A 15,893-nucleotide genomic window follows, 5' to 3' on the forward strand; every position below is an offset into this window, starting at 1 on the left:
CCCCATCCCAGGCCGTATTCATCACAGGAGCTGCTCTGTCCTAAATGCCAGCTGTGTCTGAGGCACTGTTCATGTGTCTGAGCTCCTGTAAACCTCCTGGGCACCCACAGGAAGGCACTATTAGAGTCCGCTTTGTAGGTGAGGATAGTAAGGCTTGGTGAGGTTTGGGAACACCCTCAGCCCTCGCATCAGCACAAGGTGGTGGATCCAGGATACAAAACCAGCTTGGGGTGAACCACGGCCCTGCTGTTTTTAGAAGTCCTCAAATTTTGAATGAAAATAGTGTAATATGATTAACAGTTGGGGCCATGGTTGGATTCCTCCATGGTTGGTCCTAAAGGAAAGGTGCTCATTCCTTTGCACTGTGGTCCAGGAGCCATTTCTTGTGTTAGATGGACATCAGGTCATTCCAGTCAAATTGGCTGTATATCAAAGCCTTGCCTCTGATTTTCTTTCCTTCAGTATCTTAGTGTGTTGCTTCATTGTCTTCTATCATCAGTTATTGTTATTGAAATATCTGATGACAATTTGATTTTCCTTATAAGTGATTTGGTCTTTTTTGCCTGAATGCCCAAAGGATTTTTACTTTTTTATTCTAAATACAGAAATTTTATTGACACTGTTGGCTATCCTGGGGTGATATTTTTCCCCAGGTATGTGGAGTGCTCTTTCAATATGTAGTTTCAAATCTTATTTTATCTCATGAATTTTTTTTATCATAGTATTTTAATATTCTACTGCTTCAAAAATTCTTCTTTGGAACTCCCTGTTATGTGTGTGTTGTATCATCTTTGCCTATCTTCTTTACTTTTTAAATCAAATCTTTTAAAGTTTTTTGGCCTCCAGTCATATTTTTTTTTCCAGAATTTCGTCTTCTAGCATTGAGAATAAACTACTTTTAGTAAAATGCACAAATCTCAAGTGTACAACTTGGTGACATTTTACACATCGTTCACCCGTATGACTGTTACTCAAATCAAAATGTGGAACGTTCCCAAAAACCCAAAAAGTCTCCTTGTACTTATTTTCAGACAACAGCCACCCCTAACCTAAGAAGTAACAACTTTTCTGACTTCTATCACAATAAATTAATTCTGTCTGTTCTTCAGTTTCATGTAAGTGAATTCACTATAGTAGGTAATCTTTTGTGTCTGTCTTCTTTCACTAAGCATAATATTTTTGAGATTCATACATGTTGTTGTGTGTATCAGTTCATCCTTTTTTGTTGCCAAGTAGTATTCCATTACATTTAGTGAAGAAAAAATTTATTTTCCTGTTAAAGGATGTTTTTGTTGTTTCTAATTATTTGCAATTATGAAGAAAGCTGCTATGAACATTCTTGTACAAATCAATTCGTAGGCATGTGCACCCATTTCTCTGGGTGTGGCATTACTGGGCCATAGGAAGACAGGTGTATGTTCAATATTATCAGAGACTGCCAGATAGTTTTACCAGCTGTCATACTGTTTACATGTTCACTTATAATGCATGAGAGTTCCAGTGGCTCCCACATCCCTGCCAACTCTTGACATTGTCTGTCTTCTTAATTTTAATCATTTTGGTGGGTGTGTGTGGTGTCTCACCATGGATTTAATTTGAATTTTCCTGGTGAGTAAATTGGTTAAGCATCTTTTCATATGCTTATTGACCTTCCGATATCCTTTCGTGTGTGGGAGGTTCCTGTTCAAGTCTTTTGCCCATTGTTAAATTGGGTTGTTAGTTATTATGGTTATTTTTAAGAGTTCTTTGTCAGATACATATAGATGGAGATGTATATTCTTTTATGGTTAGTGCCTTTATGTCTAAGAAACCTTTGCCTTTCCAGAAGTCATGAAGATATTCTCCTGTTTTCTTCTAGAAGCTTTATCGTTTGAACTTCCACATTTAGTTCTATGATTCATTTTTGATTAATTTTGGGGTATGGTGTGAGATGTAGGGAGACAAAGTGATTTTCTTTTCATGTGGACATCCAGTTGTTCCAGCATCACTTGTTGAAAAGACTTTCCTGTCCCCCCCCAAATTGCTTTAGTGCTTTGTAGAAAGTCAGGTGACCATCTGCCTTAGTCTGGCAGGGCTGCCTTAACAAAGTAGCACAACCTGGGTGGCTTCAACAACAGACATGTGTTGTCGCACGATTCTGGAATCTAGATGTCTAAGATCAAGGTGTCAGCAGGGTTGGTTCCTTCGGAGGCTGTGAGGGAGAATCTCCGTGCCCCTCCCCCAGCTTCTGGTAGCTGCTGGCAATCCTTGATGCTCCTTGGCATGCAGACACATCCACCTGATCTCTGCCTTCACCTTCATCTCTGTGGGCATCTCCCTGGGTGCCTGTCTGTGTCCTTTCTGTAAGGACACCAGTAGGATTGAATTAAAAGCCCGCTCTATTCCAGGGTGACCTCATCCTAACTTAACTAATTACATCTAAGATGACCCTATTTCCGAATAAAATTGCATTCTGAGGTACAGGGGTTAGGAATTCAACATATGAATTTTGGGGGACACAATCAGCCCGTAACATTATATATTAGCAGATATATTTCAGCGCCCTGTTCCATTCCTCTGCTCTCCTTGCACCAATATCACACTCTCTTAATTCTTGTAGCTTTATAGTAAATCTTTAAATCTGGTAGAGTATGTCTTTCAACTCTGTTCTTCTTCAAGATTGTTCATCTCCATTAAAAAAATCTTTTTATTGTAAGACAAACCACAGGCAGAAGCCACACAAAACAAATGTGTGGCTTAATGACTTATTCTAAGACAAACACCTCTGTATCTACAACCAGGTCTCTTGAATTGAACTTGTCACTCTAGAAGCCCCTTCCCTGTATACGGTTGCAGTCATAACTCCTTCACCCCCTCAGTAAGGAACTGAGTTATCCTGACTTTATAGTAATCACTTCCTTGTAGTTTTATAGTTTTATCATCCAAACGTACATCCCTCGGGTGCCATAGTTTAGCCATGCCCATTAAAAAAAATGATATGTATATATTGAAAGTCTCTCCTTTCTTTGGAGGCTTACCATTGGTGTTTTTTTGTTTTGTTTTTTAGGGGCTTTTTGCTGAGGAAGATTGACCCTGAGCTAACATCCGTCACCAATTCTCCTCTTTTTGCTTGAGAAAGATTAGCCCTGAGCTAACATCTGTTGCAAATCTTCCTCTATTTTGTACGTAGGTTGCCGCCACTGCATGGCCACTGACCAGTGGTGTAGGTCCATGCCCGGGAACTGAGCCCGGGTCACCGAAGTGGAGCATGCCAAAATTAACCACTAGGCCACCGGGGCTGGCCCTTGCCATTGGTGGTTTTGTTTGTTTGTTTATAATTGTTGTAAAATGTACATAACATAAAATTTATCATCCTAACCATTTTTAGGTCTATAGTTCAGTAGTGGTAAGCACATTCACATTATTCTGCAACCATCTCCAGAACTCTTTTCCTCTTGTAAAACTGAATCTTGGAACTTATTAAACAACCACTCCCCATATTTAAGTCTCTTTTAAACTACAGGTTCCCCTCCATTCTTTTCCTTCCCTTCTAATTTATCTGTGAAAGAACCTGGGCCATTTGGCCCCTAGAATTTTGAGCAGTTGAGTTTCGCTGATGCATTCTCAAGGTGCTGGTCAACTTGTTTCTCTTTCATCTGAATTTCTTACAAATTGGCAGCTGGATTCAGAGACAAGGTCAGACTCAGGTTTAATCCCTTTGGCAAGATGATGGGAGGCACCTGACATCTGGTTTTCTCTCTCCTGTGACCTTCGCAGCATTGATGCTCAATGCCTGGGAGCAAGTTCAGTGATGTTCTAATCTGTCATTTCTTTTTCATTGGTTAGTTGGAATACCTTGATAAAGAGCTATCCCTCATCTACTGTTTAGTTCCCCAGAGGTAAGGCTCATATAAGGAATGCAGGATCAATCATTGATTCTTTGTGCTTTATTTATCAGTTTTTAAGATAATAGATTGGTTCCCTATCATCCTCTAAAGGTGATCATTTCTCTCTCTCTTTTTTTTTTTGTGAAGAAGATCAGCCCCGAGCTAACATCCATGCTAATCCTCCTCTTTTTTGCTGAGGAAGACCGGCTCTGAGCTAACATCTATTGCCAATCCTCCTCCTTTATTTTCCCCAAAGCCCCAGTAGATAGTTGTTTGTCATAGTTGCACATCCTTCTAGTTGCTGTATGTGGGACGCGGCCTCCACATGGCCGAAGAAGCGGTGTGTCGGTGTGCGCCTGGGATCTGAACCTGGGCCACCAGTAGCGGAGCACACGCACTTAAGTGCTAAGCCACGGGGCTGGCCCTGACCATTTCTCTTTTAAAAAAAATATCATAATAGTGACGTCAGCATCATGGTGGAGTGAGCTTCTCCCATTAAACTCTCCCCCTCTAAGACACAACAAAAAGGACGTTTGTATTCCAACAGAAGCTATTCACACAACACAGGGGACGGATGAGGCACCCAGGCAACCATACACCCAACGACTGAGTGCTGGAACCTCCAGAGTAAGTGGAAGGAATTTCAGCTTCTTTGGCCCAGCGGCACTCTAGCTCCTCCTTCTTCAGCCCAGCGTGCTCCAGTTCCAGCTTCTTTGGTGCAGTGCACTCCAGTTCCAGCTTCGTTGGGCCAGCAGCGCTCCAGCTCCTCCTTCTTTGGCCCAGCGCACTCCAGTTCCAGCTTCTTTGGTCCAGTGGCACTTCAGCTGCAGCTGCTTCAACCCACCTGCACCCGAGCCCCAGCTGCTTCGGCCTAGCTGTGCTCCAGCTCCAGCTGTTTCCATGCTTCCCCCCCCAGCAGCCTCCACTCAGCCACACCACGGATCATCTAGAGGCCAACAGGAGTGCCCACGGATTGAGGTGGGCCAGAATACACAGCCCTTGACCCGCATCCAGTGGCAGCAAGAGGAAACTGCGACCATATGTTTTCACTATGAGGAAAGGTAAGCCAACACCAACAGGCACCGTGCAAAAATATATTAAATCTCCAGACCAAAAGGAAATGACAAGCACCCAGAAGTCAACCTGGAAAGCACAGAAATGTATAACCTTAACGACAGAGAATTCAAAATAGCCATCATAAAAAAGCTTGATGAAATACAAGAAAACACAGACAGAGAATTCAGTGAAATCAGGAGTTTCTTCACAAAAGAGATTGAAACTATAAAAAAAACCAATCAGAAATCTTAGAGATGAAAAACACAATAGAGGAGATAAAGACAAATCTGGAAGGCTTAAGCATCAGGGCTGACAATATGGAGGAAAGAATTAGCAATATTGAGGACAGCAATGCAGAAATGCTCCAGATGGAGGAGGAAAGAGAACTAAGACTAAAAAATGAAGAAACCCTCCAAGAAATATCCGACTCAATTAGGAAATCCAACATAAGGATTACACGTATTCCAGAGGGAAAAAGGAGCAGAGACCTGTTCAAAGAAAGAATATCTGAGAACTTCCCAAACCTGGGGAAGGAGCTGGAAATACCAGTGAATGAAATAAATAGATCTCCTAAATATATCAACACGAAAAGACCCTCTCCAAGGCATATAGTAGTAAAGCTGGCAAAACTCAATGACAAAGAAAAAATGTTAAGGACAGCTAGACAAAAAAAAACAACAGACAAAGGATTTCCTATCAGGCTGTCAGCCGATTTCTCGACAGAAACTTTACAGGCTAGGAGAGAGTGGAACAATATATTCAAAATTCTGAAGGACAAAAACTTTCAGCCAAGAATACTCTATCCAGCAAAAATATCCTTCAGATATGTTGGAGAAATAATAACTGTCCCAGATAAACAAAAGGTAAGAGAGTTCATTGCCACAAGACCCCCGCTACAAGAAGTGCTCAAGAAGGCCCTCATCCCTGAGGAAAAAAAGAGAAAAGGGATTCAAAGTTTTGAATGAGGAGGAAAATAGGTCGACAAAACCAGAAAAATTGCAGTCCTCTACCAGACTAGATTAGCAAACACTTAATTATAAAACCAAAGATCGAGGGAAGGTAAGCACCAAGCATAAATATAACCTCATCGTGCTAAACACGAACTCACAACACAAGAAGGAATAAGATGTGACAACAATAACATAGAAGGGGAAGAGGAAAGGGGTTGAATCGACTTTGTCTAAGGGAATAAGAGGCCATCAAAAAGTGGAGTATCACATCCACGAGATTTTTTATACAAACCTCCTGGTAACCACTAACCAAATAATCAGAACAGAATCACACACAATAAAGGAAGAGAAAACTAAGAGAACCTCCATACAGAACTACAAAACTTCATTGGTAGTCCGAAACACATGGGACAAGAAACAAAAGGAATGCAAAAGAACTGGAAAAAGAGTGATAAAATAACAACAACAAGCCCCCATATATCAATAATTACCCTAAATGTAAATGGACTGAACTCTCCAATCAAAAGACACAGAGTGGTGGGATGGATTAAAACACAAGACCCAACAATATGCTGCCTCCAGGAAACCCATCTCAGCACTAAAGACAAATACAGGCTCAGAATGAAAGGATGGAAGACAATACTCCAAACTAACGGCAAACAAAAGAAAGCAGGTGTTGCCATACTTATATCAGACAAAGTTGACTTCAAGATAAAACAGGTAATGAGAGACTAAGAGGGGCATTATATAATGATAAAAGGGACACTCCACCAAGAAGACATATCACTTTTTAATGTATATGCACCCAATACAGGAGGACCAAGGTACATAAAGCAACTATTAACAAACCTAAAAGGAGATATTAACAACACAATAATAGCAGGGGATCTTAACGCCCCATTCTCATCAATGGACAGATCATCCAGACAGAAAATAAATAAGGAAACAATGGACCTAATTGAAAAACTAGAGAGGTGGACTTAATAGACATATACAGAGCACTCCATCCAAACACAGCAGATTATATATTCTTCTCAAGCGCGCATAGAACATTCTCAAGAATAGACCATATGTTGGGAAATAAGGCATGCCTCTATAAATTTAAGAAGATTAAAATCATAACAAGCATCTTTTCAGACCATAATTCCATGAAGTTAAAAATGAACTACAAGGTAAAAAACGGGAAAGTGACAAAACTGTGGACACTCAACAACATGCTACTAAACCACCAATGGATCATTGATGAAATTAAAGGAGAAATCAAAGCGTATCTGGAGACAAATGAAAATGAAAATACACCATACCAACTCATATGGGATGCAGCAAAAGCGGTCCTGAGAAGGAAACTCATAGCAATACAGGCCCACCTTAACAAACAAGAAAAAGCCCAAATAAGCAACCTAAAACTACCCCTAACAGAATTAGAAAAAGAGGAACAAACTAAGCCTAAAGTCAGCAGAAGGAGGGAAATAATAAAAATCAGAGCAGAAATAAATGAAATTGAAATTAAAAAAACAGTAGAAAGGATCAATGGAACAAAGAGCTGGTTCTTTGAGAAGATAAATAAAATTGACAAACCCTTAGCCAGACTCACCAAGAAAAACAGAGAGAAGGCTCAAATAAATAAAATTAGAAATGAAAAAGGAGAAATTACAACAGATACCACAGAAATACAAAAGATTATAAGAGAATACTATGAAAAACTATATGCCAACAAATTGGACAATCTAGAAGAAATGGATAAATTCCTAGACTCATACAACCTCCTGAAACTGAATCAAGAAGAAATAGAGAACTTGAATAGACCAATCACGAGTAAAGAGATTGAAACAGTAATCAAAAACCTCCCCAAAAATAAAAGTCCAGGACCAGATGGCTTCTCTGGAGAATTTTACCAAACTTTCAAAGAAGACTTAATACCCATCCTTCTCAAACTATTCCAAAAAATAGAGGAAGATGAAACACTTCCAAACACACTCTATGAGGCCAACATCACCCTGATACCAAAGCCAGGCAAAGACAATACTAAGAAGGAAAACTACAGACCAATATCCCTGATGAACATAGGTGCAAAAATCCTCAACAAAATATTGGCAAACTGAATACAGCAATACATTAAAAAGATCATACACCATGATCAAGTGGGATTTATACCAGGGACACAGGGATGGTTCAACATCTGCAAATCAATGTGATACACCACATTAACAAAACGAGGAGTAAAAACCATATGATCATCTCAATAGATGCAGAGAAGGCTTTTGACAAGATCTAACATGGCTTTATGATAAAAACTTTCAACAAAATGGATATAGAAGGAAAGTACCTTAACATAATAAAGGCCATATATGACAAACCCACAGCCAACATCATACTCAATGGGGAAAAACTGAAAGCCATCCCCCTGAAAACAGGGACAAGACAAGGGTGCCCACTCTTGTCACTCTTATTCAACATGGTACTGGAGGTTCTGGCCAGAGCAATTAGGCAAGAAAAAGGAATAAAAGGAATCCAAATAGGCAACAAAGAAGTGAAACTCTTGCTGTTTGCAGATGACATGATCTTATATATAGAAAACCCAAAGAATCCATTGGAAAACTATTAGAAATAATCAGCAACTACAGCCAAGTGGCAGGGTACAACATCAACTTACAGAAATCAGTTGCATTTCTATATACCAACAACGAACTAACAGAAAGAGAATTCAAGAAGACAATCCCATTTACAATTGCAACAAAAAGATTAAAATATCTAGGAGTAAATTTAACGAAGGAAGTGAAAGATCTATACAATGAAAACTATAAGACATTATTGAGTGAAATCAATGATGACATAAAGAAATGGAAAAATGTTCCATGCACTTGGATTGGAAGAATAAACATAGTTAAAATGTTCAGACTATCTAAAGCAATCTACAGATTCAATGCAATCCCTGTCAGAATCCCAAGGACATTCTTCACAGAAATAGAATAAAGAATACTAACATTCATATGGGGCAACAAAAGACCCTGAACAGCTAAAGCAATCCTGAAAAAGAAGAACAAGGCTGGAGGCATCACAATCCCTGACTTTAAAACATACTACAAAGCGATAGTAATTAAAACAGTGTGGTACTGGTACAAAAACAGACACACAGATCAATGGAACAGAATTGAAAGTCCAGAAATAAAACCTCGTATCTATGGGCAGCTAATCTTTGACAAAGGAGCTAAGGACATACAGTGGAGAAAGGAAAGTCCCTTCAATAAGTGGTGCTGGGAAAACTGGACAGCCACTTGCAAAAGAATGAAAGTAGACCACCTTCTTTCACCATACACAAAAATTAACTCAAAATGGATCAAAGACCTGAAGGTGAGACCTGAAACTATAAAACTCCTGGAGGAAAATGTAGGTAGTACACTACTCACCATCAGCCATAAAGGGATCTTCTTGAATTCCATGTCTACTCAGACGAGGGAAACAAAAGAAAAAATAAACAAGTGGGACTTCATCAGATTAAAGAGCTTCTACAAGGCAAGTGAAACCAGGATCAAAATGAATAGGGAACCCACCAGCTGGGAAAAAATGTTTGCAAACCGTATATCTGACAAGGGATTAATCTCCATAATATATAAAGAACTCACACAACTGAATAACAAAAAACAAACAACCCAATCAAAAAATGGGCAGAGGAAATGAACAGACATTTCTCCAAAGAAGATATACAGATGCCCAATAGGCACATGAAAAGACGCTCAACATCACTAGTCATCAGGGCAATGCAAATCAAAACCACACTAAGATATCACCTTAGACCCATTAGAATGGCTACAATCATCAAGACAAAAAGCAACAAATGCTGGAGAGGCTGTGGAGAAATAGGAACCCTAATCCACTGCTGGTGGGAATGCAAACTGGTGCAGCCTCTGTGGAAAACAGTATGGAGATTCTTCAAAAAATTAAAAATAGAAATACCTTATGATCTAGCTATCCCACTACTGGGTATCTACCCAACGAACTTGAAATCAACAATCCAAAGAGGCCTATGCACCCCTATGTTCATCGCAGCATTATTCACTATAGCCAAGACATAGAAGCAACCGAGGTATCCCTCTAATGATGAATGGATAAAGAAGATGTGGTATATATATACCATGGAATACTACTCAGCCATAAAGACAGACAAAATCGTCCCATTTGCAACAAGATGGATGGACCTGGAGAGTATTATGTTAAGTGAAATAAGCCGGAAAGAGAAAGACAAACAGGGTATGATTTCACTCACATGTGCAAGAAAAACCAACACATGCACAGAACTGTTTGGTGGTTACCAGGGGCTAGGGGGTTGGGGGGTGGGCACAAGGGATGGAGGGATACACTTATATGGTGACTGATAAACAATAATGTACAACAAAAGTTTCACAATAAAAAAGTGCAAAAAAGAATATCATAAGCGCTCATGGATTTAAACATATTTGATGGATTTCAATTCATTGCAACTATTACCATTGTTGAAGCTCAAAGTATCATCTTGGCTCGTAGGAGCCTCTTCAAGTTCTGAGTCCTTTGACGTGACTTCAGCAGTCTTTGACAGCCAATGTCCTAGGCTCATCTTATATATCTCTTGCCCCAGACCTGGAATCAGCCATTTCTCCAAAAAGCCCTAGTTTCCTTTAGTGAGAAATTGTCTTTCATGATGACAATCTGTTGCTAGGGGTGTTTGTTACTTCTAGGTGGTCACTGTTTCTGGGCCTTTTCAGTAAACAGAGCTAGGAAATATCTATCAGCAGATGGATAGACGGATGGATGGATGGGTGGATAGGGAGACAGAAAGAAAGATGGATAGATAGATAGATAGATAGATAGATAGATAGATAGATAGATAGATAAAAGGATACCTTGTGAGTTCATACTGATGTTTCTAGTTCAACACAGACTGCACAGCTTTTACTTGTATTCTTTCCTCTTACATCTGTGTTTGTTCTTCCTCACTGAGATCTGGTTCTCAAGGTTGATAGACTTAGATAATCCCACACTTACTCGTTTTATCTCCTTTTACACACACAAGATAACACTAGAGTAACACTAATACTGCCACCACCAATAAAATGACTAAAACCATGAAAAATATTTTGCATGTCTTTCCCTGTTCTCCCTTGTTTAATAGCTGTGCTCTGTCGGCCTTGTCTGAGCAGGTGGCCAGCACGTGCTGTCCTCCCCTTCTCGGTTCTCATTTAGTCCTCGCTCTACAGGTGACCGTTGGTAGGATGCTTGGCTCCCTCCTGAGGCCCATGTCTCTGCTCCTCTGGTTGTCTGAAGCACGTTCTGTAGTGGATTCCACAGGAAGGCTCATGGGAACATATTCCTTGATTTCTTGCTTGTTGGTAATAGTTTATTTGTGCTTTATACTTGATGGTCAGTTTTGTTGGCTGTAAAATTCTTGGTTCAAATTTCCTTGAGTATCTCATGTTACTCCATTTTCTTCCAGTATGGAGTTGCCAGATGTAACAAAAACAAACAAATGGGATGCCCCAAATATTGCGTGGGATGTTCTTGTACTGAAAAATTCTTTGTTGTTTATCTGAAATTCAAATTTAACTGGGCATCCTGTATTTATCTGATGGCCCTTCCTGGCATAAATCCTTGCTGTCGAAATCTGATAATAATCTAATTTTCTATCCTCTTATATGCCTTATGTGTTTTTTTTTAATTTGTTTGTTTTGTTTTTGTTTTCAGTTGTCCAAAAGGTTTTTTCTTTTTCTGTTGAGTCCAATAATTTTACTAGAATGTCTTGGTGTTGATCGTTCTGGGTCATCCACTGCAGCAAGAGCAGAGTGCCTGCTCTTCACCACGGCCTCTCCTCTTCCTGCCAGTGTCCCCCAGCCTTGCTCCAACCGCAGTGGGCCCCTCTCTCCTCAGTCACATCAGGCACCTCCACCTGTGCACTCTGCGGCCAGCTCCTTCTCTTCCTTTGGTTCTTAGCCTCAATGTCCCTTGTTCAGAAAAGCCCCTGGACCCTAACTAACCTTCCAGACTTGATACCCCATTGTCAGTCATCTCTCAGCCTCTCATTGGTTCCTTTCATGACGTTATTACAGTTTGTGATGAGCTTATTTATTATCTGGTTGTGTTATGGACATGAGCTGCTTGGGGCAGGGCCCCGCCTGCCTTGTTCTGTGCTGCATCCTCAGCAGTTGTAAGGGCCTCAGCAAACGTGAGGAGTGCATGAAAGGCTGCAGGGAGAGGCACCCTCGTCAAGCGTCAGTGCCCGGCAGCAGGATGACAGTTTTTCACTTTGCACTTTTCATCTTTGTTTGTTGTTGTGAACCTCAGGGACGTGGAACTGGATGGATGTCAGTCCTTGGCAGCCTGTGTTCTGCGTTCTCAGGCGTGGGAGCCGGAGCTTGGTCTGACGTCCGTTCCTGAGCGGGGCCTGCTTGCAGCTTGCGCCCATTTTTTTATCGGGTTGTTTGTTTATATTCTTTAATCTTTCTAACCTTTTATTGGGAAATACAAATATGAGCTGAAAAGTTCAGAGCTGCCCTCTGCAAGCGCCTCTGCAGCAGCCACTCTTCAGACTCTCGCGGCGACCGCCCTTGTGCTTTTCGCATGACCTCAGGGAAAGAAAGTGGTTGTGCCCGTTTCTGAAGTTTTGCAGATGAAATCATCCTGCTGCGTTGTTTCCGTCTTCTTTCTTCGCCCAGTGGGATGTTTTCAGTGACCCTCTGGGTGGCGGCATTAGCAGCCATTGGCTCCCTTTGGTTGCCGAGTCCTAGTTGGTGGCCAGACAGCGCCATTGCCCTGCCCGCCGCACCCTCAGCCGGGCCTGCCCTCCTGTGTGGCACCCAGGGCGTGGGTGAGGGCTCGCCGCCACCTCAGGGCCTTCCCCTGCATGGAATTGCCGTGGCTCCTTTGTTCCAGACTCGCCTTTGTCCGCGGGGCAGCTGTCCTTGGCCTCCCTGAGTGGCGGGTGATGGAGTCCATGGCATTGCACATCTGTTGGCAGCGAGGACTTCTTCAAGTCTTTCACCCATTTTTCTATTGATTTGTCCTTCTTTTTCTTATCGATGGTCAGGGTTCTCTGTGTATGGAGGACAAGAGTCCTCTGGTTGTGTTGTGTATTTATCTTGTCCACCTTGGTGGCTGCTTTTCAGTCCTTTTCATGCCGCCCTGATTCACAGAAGCCTGAGCCTCAGTGTGCTCCTTCACCGCCTTTCTGTGTCTTCCATACTCCCCAGTTCTGTGCTCGGGAAGACGCTTCGCAGTATCTTACAAGAGCGGCAGTTCGTCTCACGGTTAGGCTAGAATCTGTATTTTCTCAGCTTGTACGGTGTGTGCCTCCTGCTGTTGCTTTGTGTTATCATTACCAGGAGCCCACACCAACACTCGCGGCTGGCAGTGGCCCTGGTGCTGCCTCCCGCTCACTGGGTGGGCTGTGGACGCGGAGGCGTGGGCTCCAGGCCTGAATCGCTGCGGGTGGCTCTGGCATCTGCCGCTCCGAAGCCCTGGGGCCTCAGCTTCCCTGTGTGAGATGGGGTCATGACGATACCTCTCCCCTAGAGTTGTCCTCTGGAAGAAAAGAACTCTCACATCCAGTGTGCCTCGAAGGGCACCTGCACGGTGTACACGCTCTGTCTTTGATTTTATTTTTATTAATCTCATGACCACGTCTTGATAGTCACTTTTTATCCCCATTTAAATATCAGGAAACAAAGGGTTATATTGCTGGTTCTCAAAGTGGTGTCCTCAGACCAGCAGCATCAGCTCTCCTGGGAATGTGTGAAAAGTGACACTCGAGCCCACCCAGCCCTGCGGGGCAGAGCTGAGGGGAGAGTGTAACAAGCCTGCCTGTGATTCTGATACTGCTAAAGGCAGCCCCCACACTTGAACCTGGGTCTCCCTGACTCAGCCCACTCTTTTACCTGCTGCCCTAAACTACCAACCTTCTAACTTTTTAGTTGGGTAAAACAATGTTATTTGGGAAAAAAGTCATTTGTCCCCTGGAGAGAAGTGAGTGGGCTTTTGCTATGTGCTCTTGTCCTTCTGCCCCTCGTAGAGGGCCGCGGTGGGCCAGACCCCTAGCGCCATGGCCTTGGACCTTGTGGTGGTGGATGCACCAGCCAGCTTCAGTCTCGGTGGGGGACTGAGCCATCTGTTCGTTTCTTGCAGCTGCTCAGATGGAAGTTAAGAAGCCCTTTATTCTCTCCTCCATGAGACTTCCTCTCCTGGACACCAACAGCAAGGTAAATCGGTGGGGCCAGCCTGAGCTCCACCGTGAGCAGTCAGAAGGTGTGTGGCCTGGCCAGGATCTGAAGCCACCATTGACCAGGCAGCTGCCCTCTCAGCCAGACCTAGACAGCAGAGGGAGAGCGCAGGAGTGGGCACGCTGTGGAGTGGTGTGTCCAGGCCCACCACATCTTACCCTCGTACAATTAACCAGGTATGAAGTTAGGCAGTGATCCCCAAGACCACCCTTTGATAATTCTCTAGAAGGACTCTCAGAGCTCACGAGAGCTATCACACTCACAGTTGCAGTTGGTCACGGGGAAAGGATGCAGACTGACCTCAGCCACGGGAAAGGCACGTGGGGCAGGGCCCAGGAGGGTCCCGACTCCAGCTCCCGGGTGTCCTCTCCCTGTGGGGTCCTGGGCAGCCTTGACTCCTCTGGCAGCGATGTGACAGCACGTGGAGTGCAGCCAACCAGAGAAGCCCCCAGCCTTATGTCCAGGGTCTTGATTGGGGCCTCTGCCATGTAGACCTGGTTGGTCACCCACATGGCTGACCTCAGTCTCCTGCCCCTCGGGAGTTCCTGGAGGAGGCACAAGCTCTGGGGAAGAGGGTGTGTTTTCGGCCACAGTGACCTGGCCGTGTCTTCGAGCCATCAGATGGAATTATTGAAGTGGGGCTGGAAAGCAGGCTCAGAACTCCCAGGAGGGTATGGGTGACAACTGCAGATTCAGGGACCTCACCTTGAAGGGTGAAACAGAGTCAGGGATGATGGCACGTGAGAGGTGCCGACCCTGAGGATCACCAGCCTTATAGCCCAAGGTGGGGCTGAGCACTGGACAAAGGGGATGGGTGTGTTTGGAGCCAAAGAAGCAGCAAGTCTAGCGCCTAGGGGAGGAGGGAGATGCTGGGGACACGAGGAAGAGGCCTTCCCCTAAGGATGTGAGCATGTCCACAGGTTGGCGAGAAGCCTGCCTGTAGCCAAGGGGCTGTGAAGAGGGTGCGGGTGGGCACAGGCATGGGTCAGGTGCAGGTGAGGGTATAGGTGCAGATACAGGTGCAGGTGAGGGTGCAGGTACAGTTTTGGGTGCAGGTATGATGTGGTACAGAGGTGGGTGTGGGTGCAGGTGTAGGTGTGATGCAAGTGGAGGGGTGCGAGTATAGGCGCAAGTGCAAGCACAGGTGTGGGAGCAGGTATGGGTACAAGTACAGGCACGGCTATAAGCATAGGTGCAGGTGTAGTTACAGGCACAGGTGCAGGCAGAGGAAAGGGCAAGATTCCTGTGTTCCAACCAGATCATGATAGCACTGTTCAGGAACTCTCTCTGAGGCCCCTCCCTGCTCTCCCTTGGTTCTGGTCAGGTGAAGCGGGCCGTGGTACAGGTGATCAGCGCCATGGCCCACCATGGCTACCTGGAGCAGCCTGGAGGCGAGGCAATGATTGAGTACATCGTGCAGCAGTGTGCACTGCCCCCCGAGACTGAGGTAAGGGGGCACTGCCTCACCTACCTGTTCTGGGGTCCAGGAGCTATCGGCCTCCTGAGCCCGCATTTCCCCACCTCTTGGGGGCTGTGGTCGTCAGCAGCTGCCTGGCCCCAGCTGGAGGGCAGCGAGGTGGGTGAATGCCTGGGCCTGGGTCTGTGCCAAGCAGCTTTCTCTAGTCCCTGTCAGGGCCTCTGCACCCTGGTGGCTCACTTCCTTAGCTCCCAGGACTCAGAAAGGAGAGGCAGAATAGACACTTGGCTCTCTTTGGGGCTTTTTTGTTTAAAAAGTTGCTAAGCAAATCCCAGTTTCTTCTTGAGGGAGAGCAAGGTAG

The 15,893-nt window shown here is 43.9% G+C and overlaps 1 protein-coding gene across 8 annotated transcripts in view; it reads left to right on the plus strand.

Annotated features, from left to right (window-relative positions):
- The window catches only part of MROH1 (maestro heat like repeat family member 1), a 93,700-nt gene that overhangs the window by 33,925 nt on the left and 43,882 nt on the right, over positions 1–15,893 (plus strand). For all 8 annotated transcript variants that reach the window (XM_058565156.1, XM_058565160.1, XM_058565155.1 and 5 more), the window contains 2 exons: positions 14,021–14,094; positions 15,440–15,562. In XM_058565156.1, the coding sequence (XP_058421139.1) occupies positions 14,021–14,094; positions 15,440–15,562 (197 nt within the window). The remainder of the gene's footprint in view (positions 1–14,020; positions 14,095–15,439; positions 15,563–15,893) is intronic.

This window comes from Diceros bicornis, chromosome 21, assembly GCF_020826845.1.
Source record: "Diceros bicornis minor isolate mBicDic1 chromosome 21, mDicBic1.mat.cur, whole genome shotgun sequence".
NCBI classification, from domain to species: Eukaryota; Metazoa; Chordata; class Mammalia; order Perissodactyla; family Rhinocerotidae; genus Diceros; species Diceros bicornis.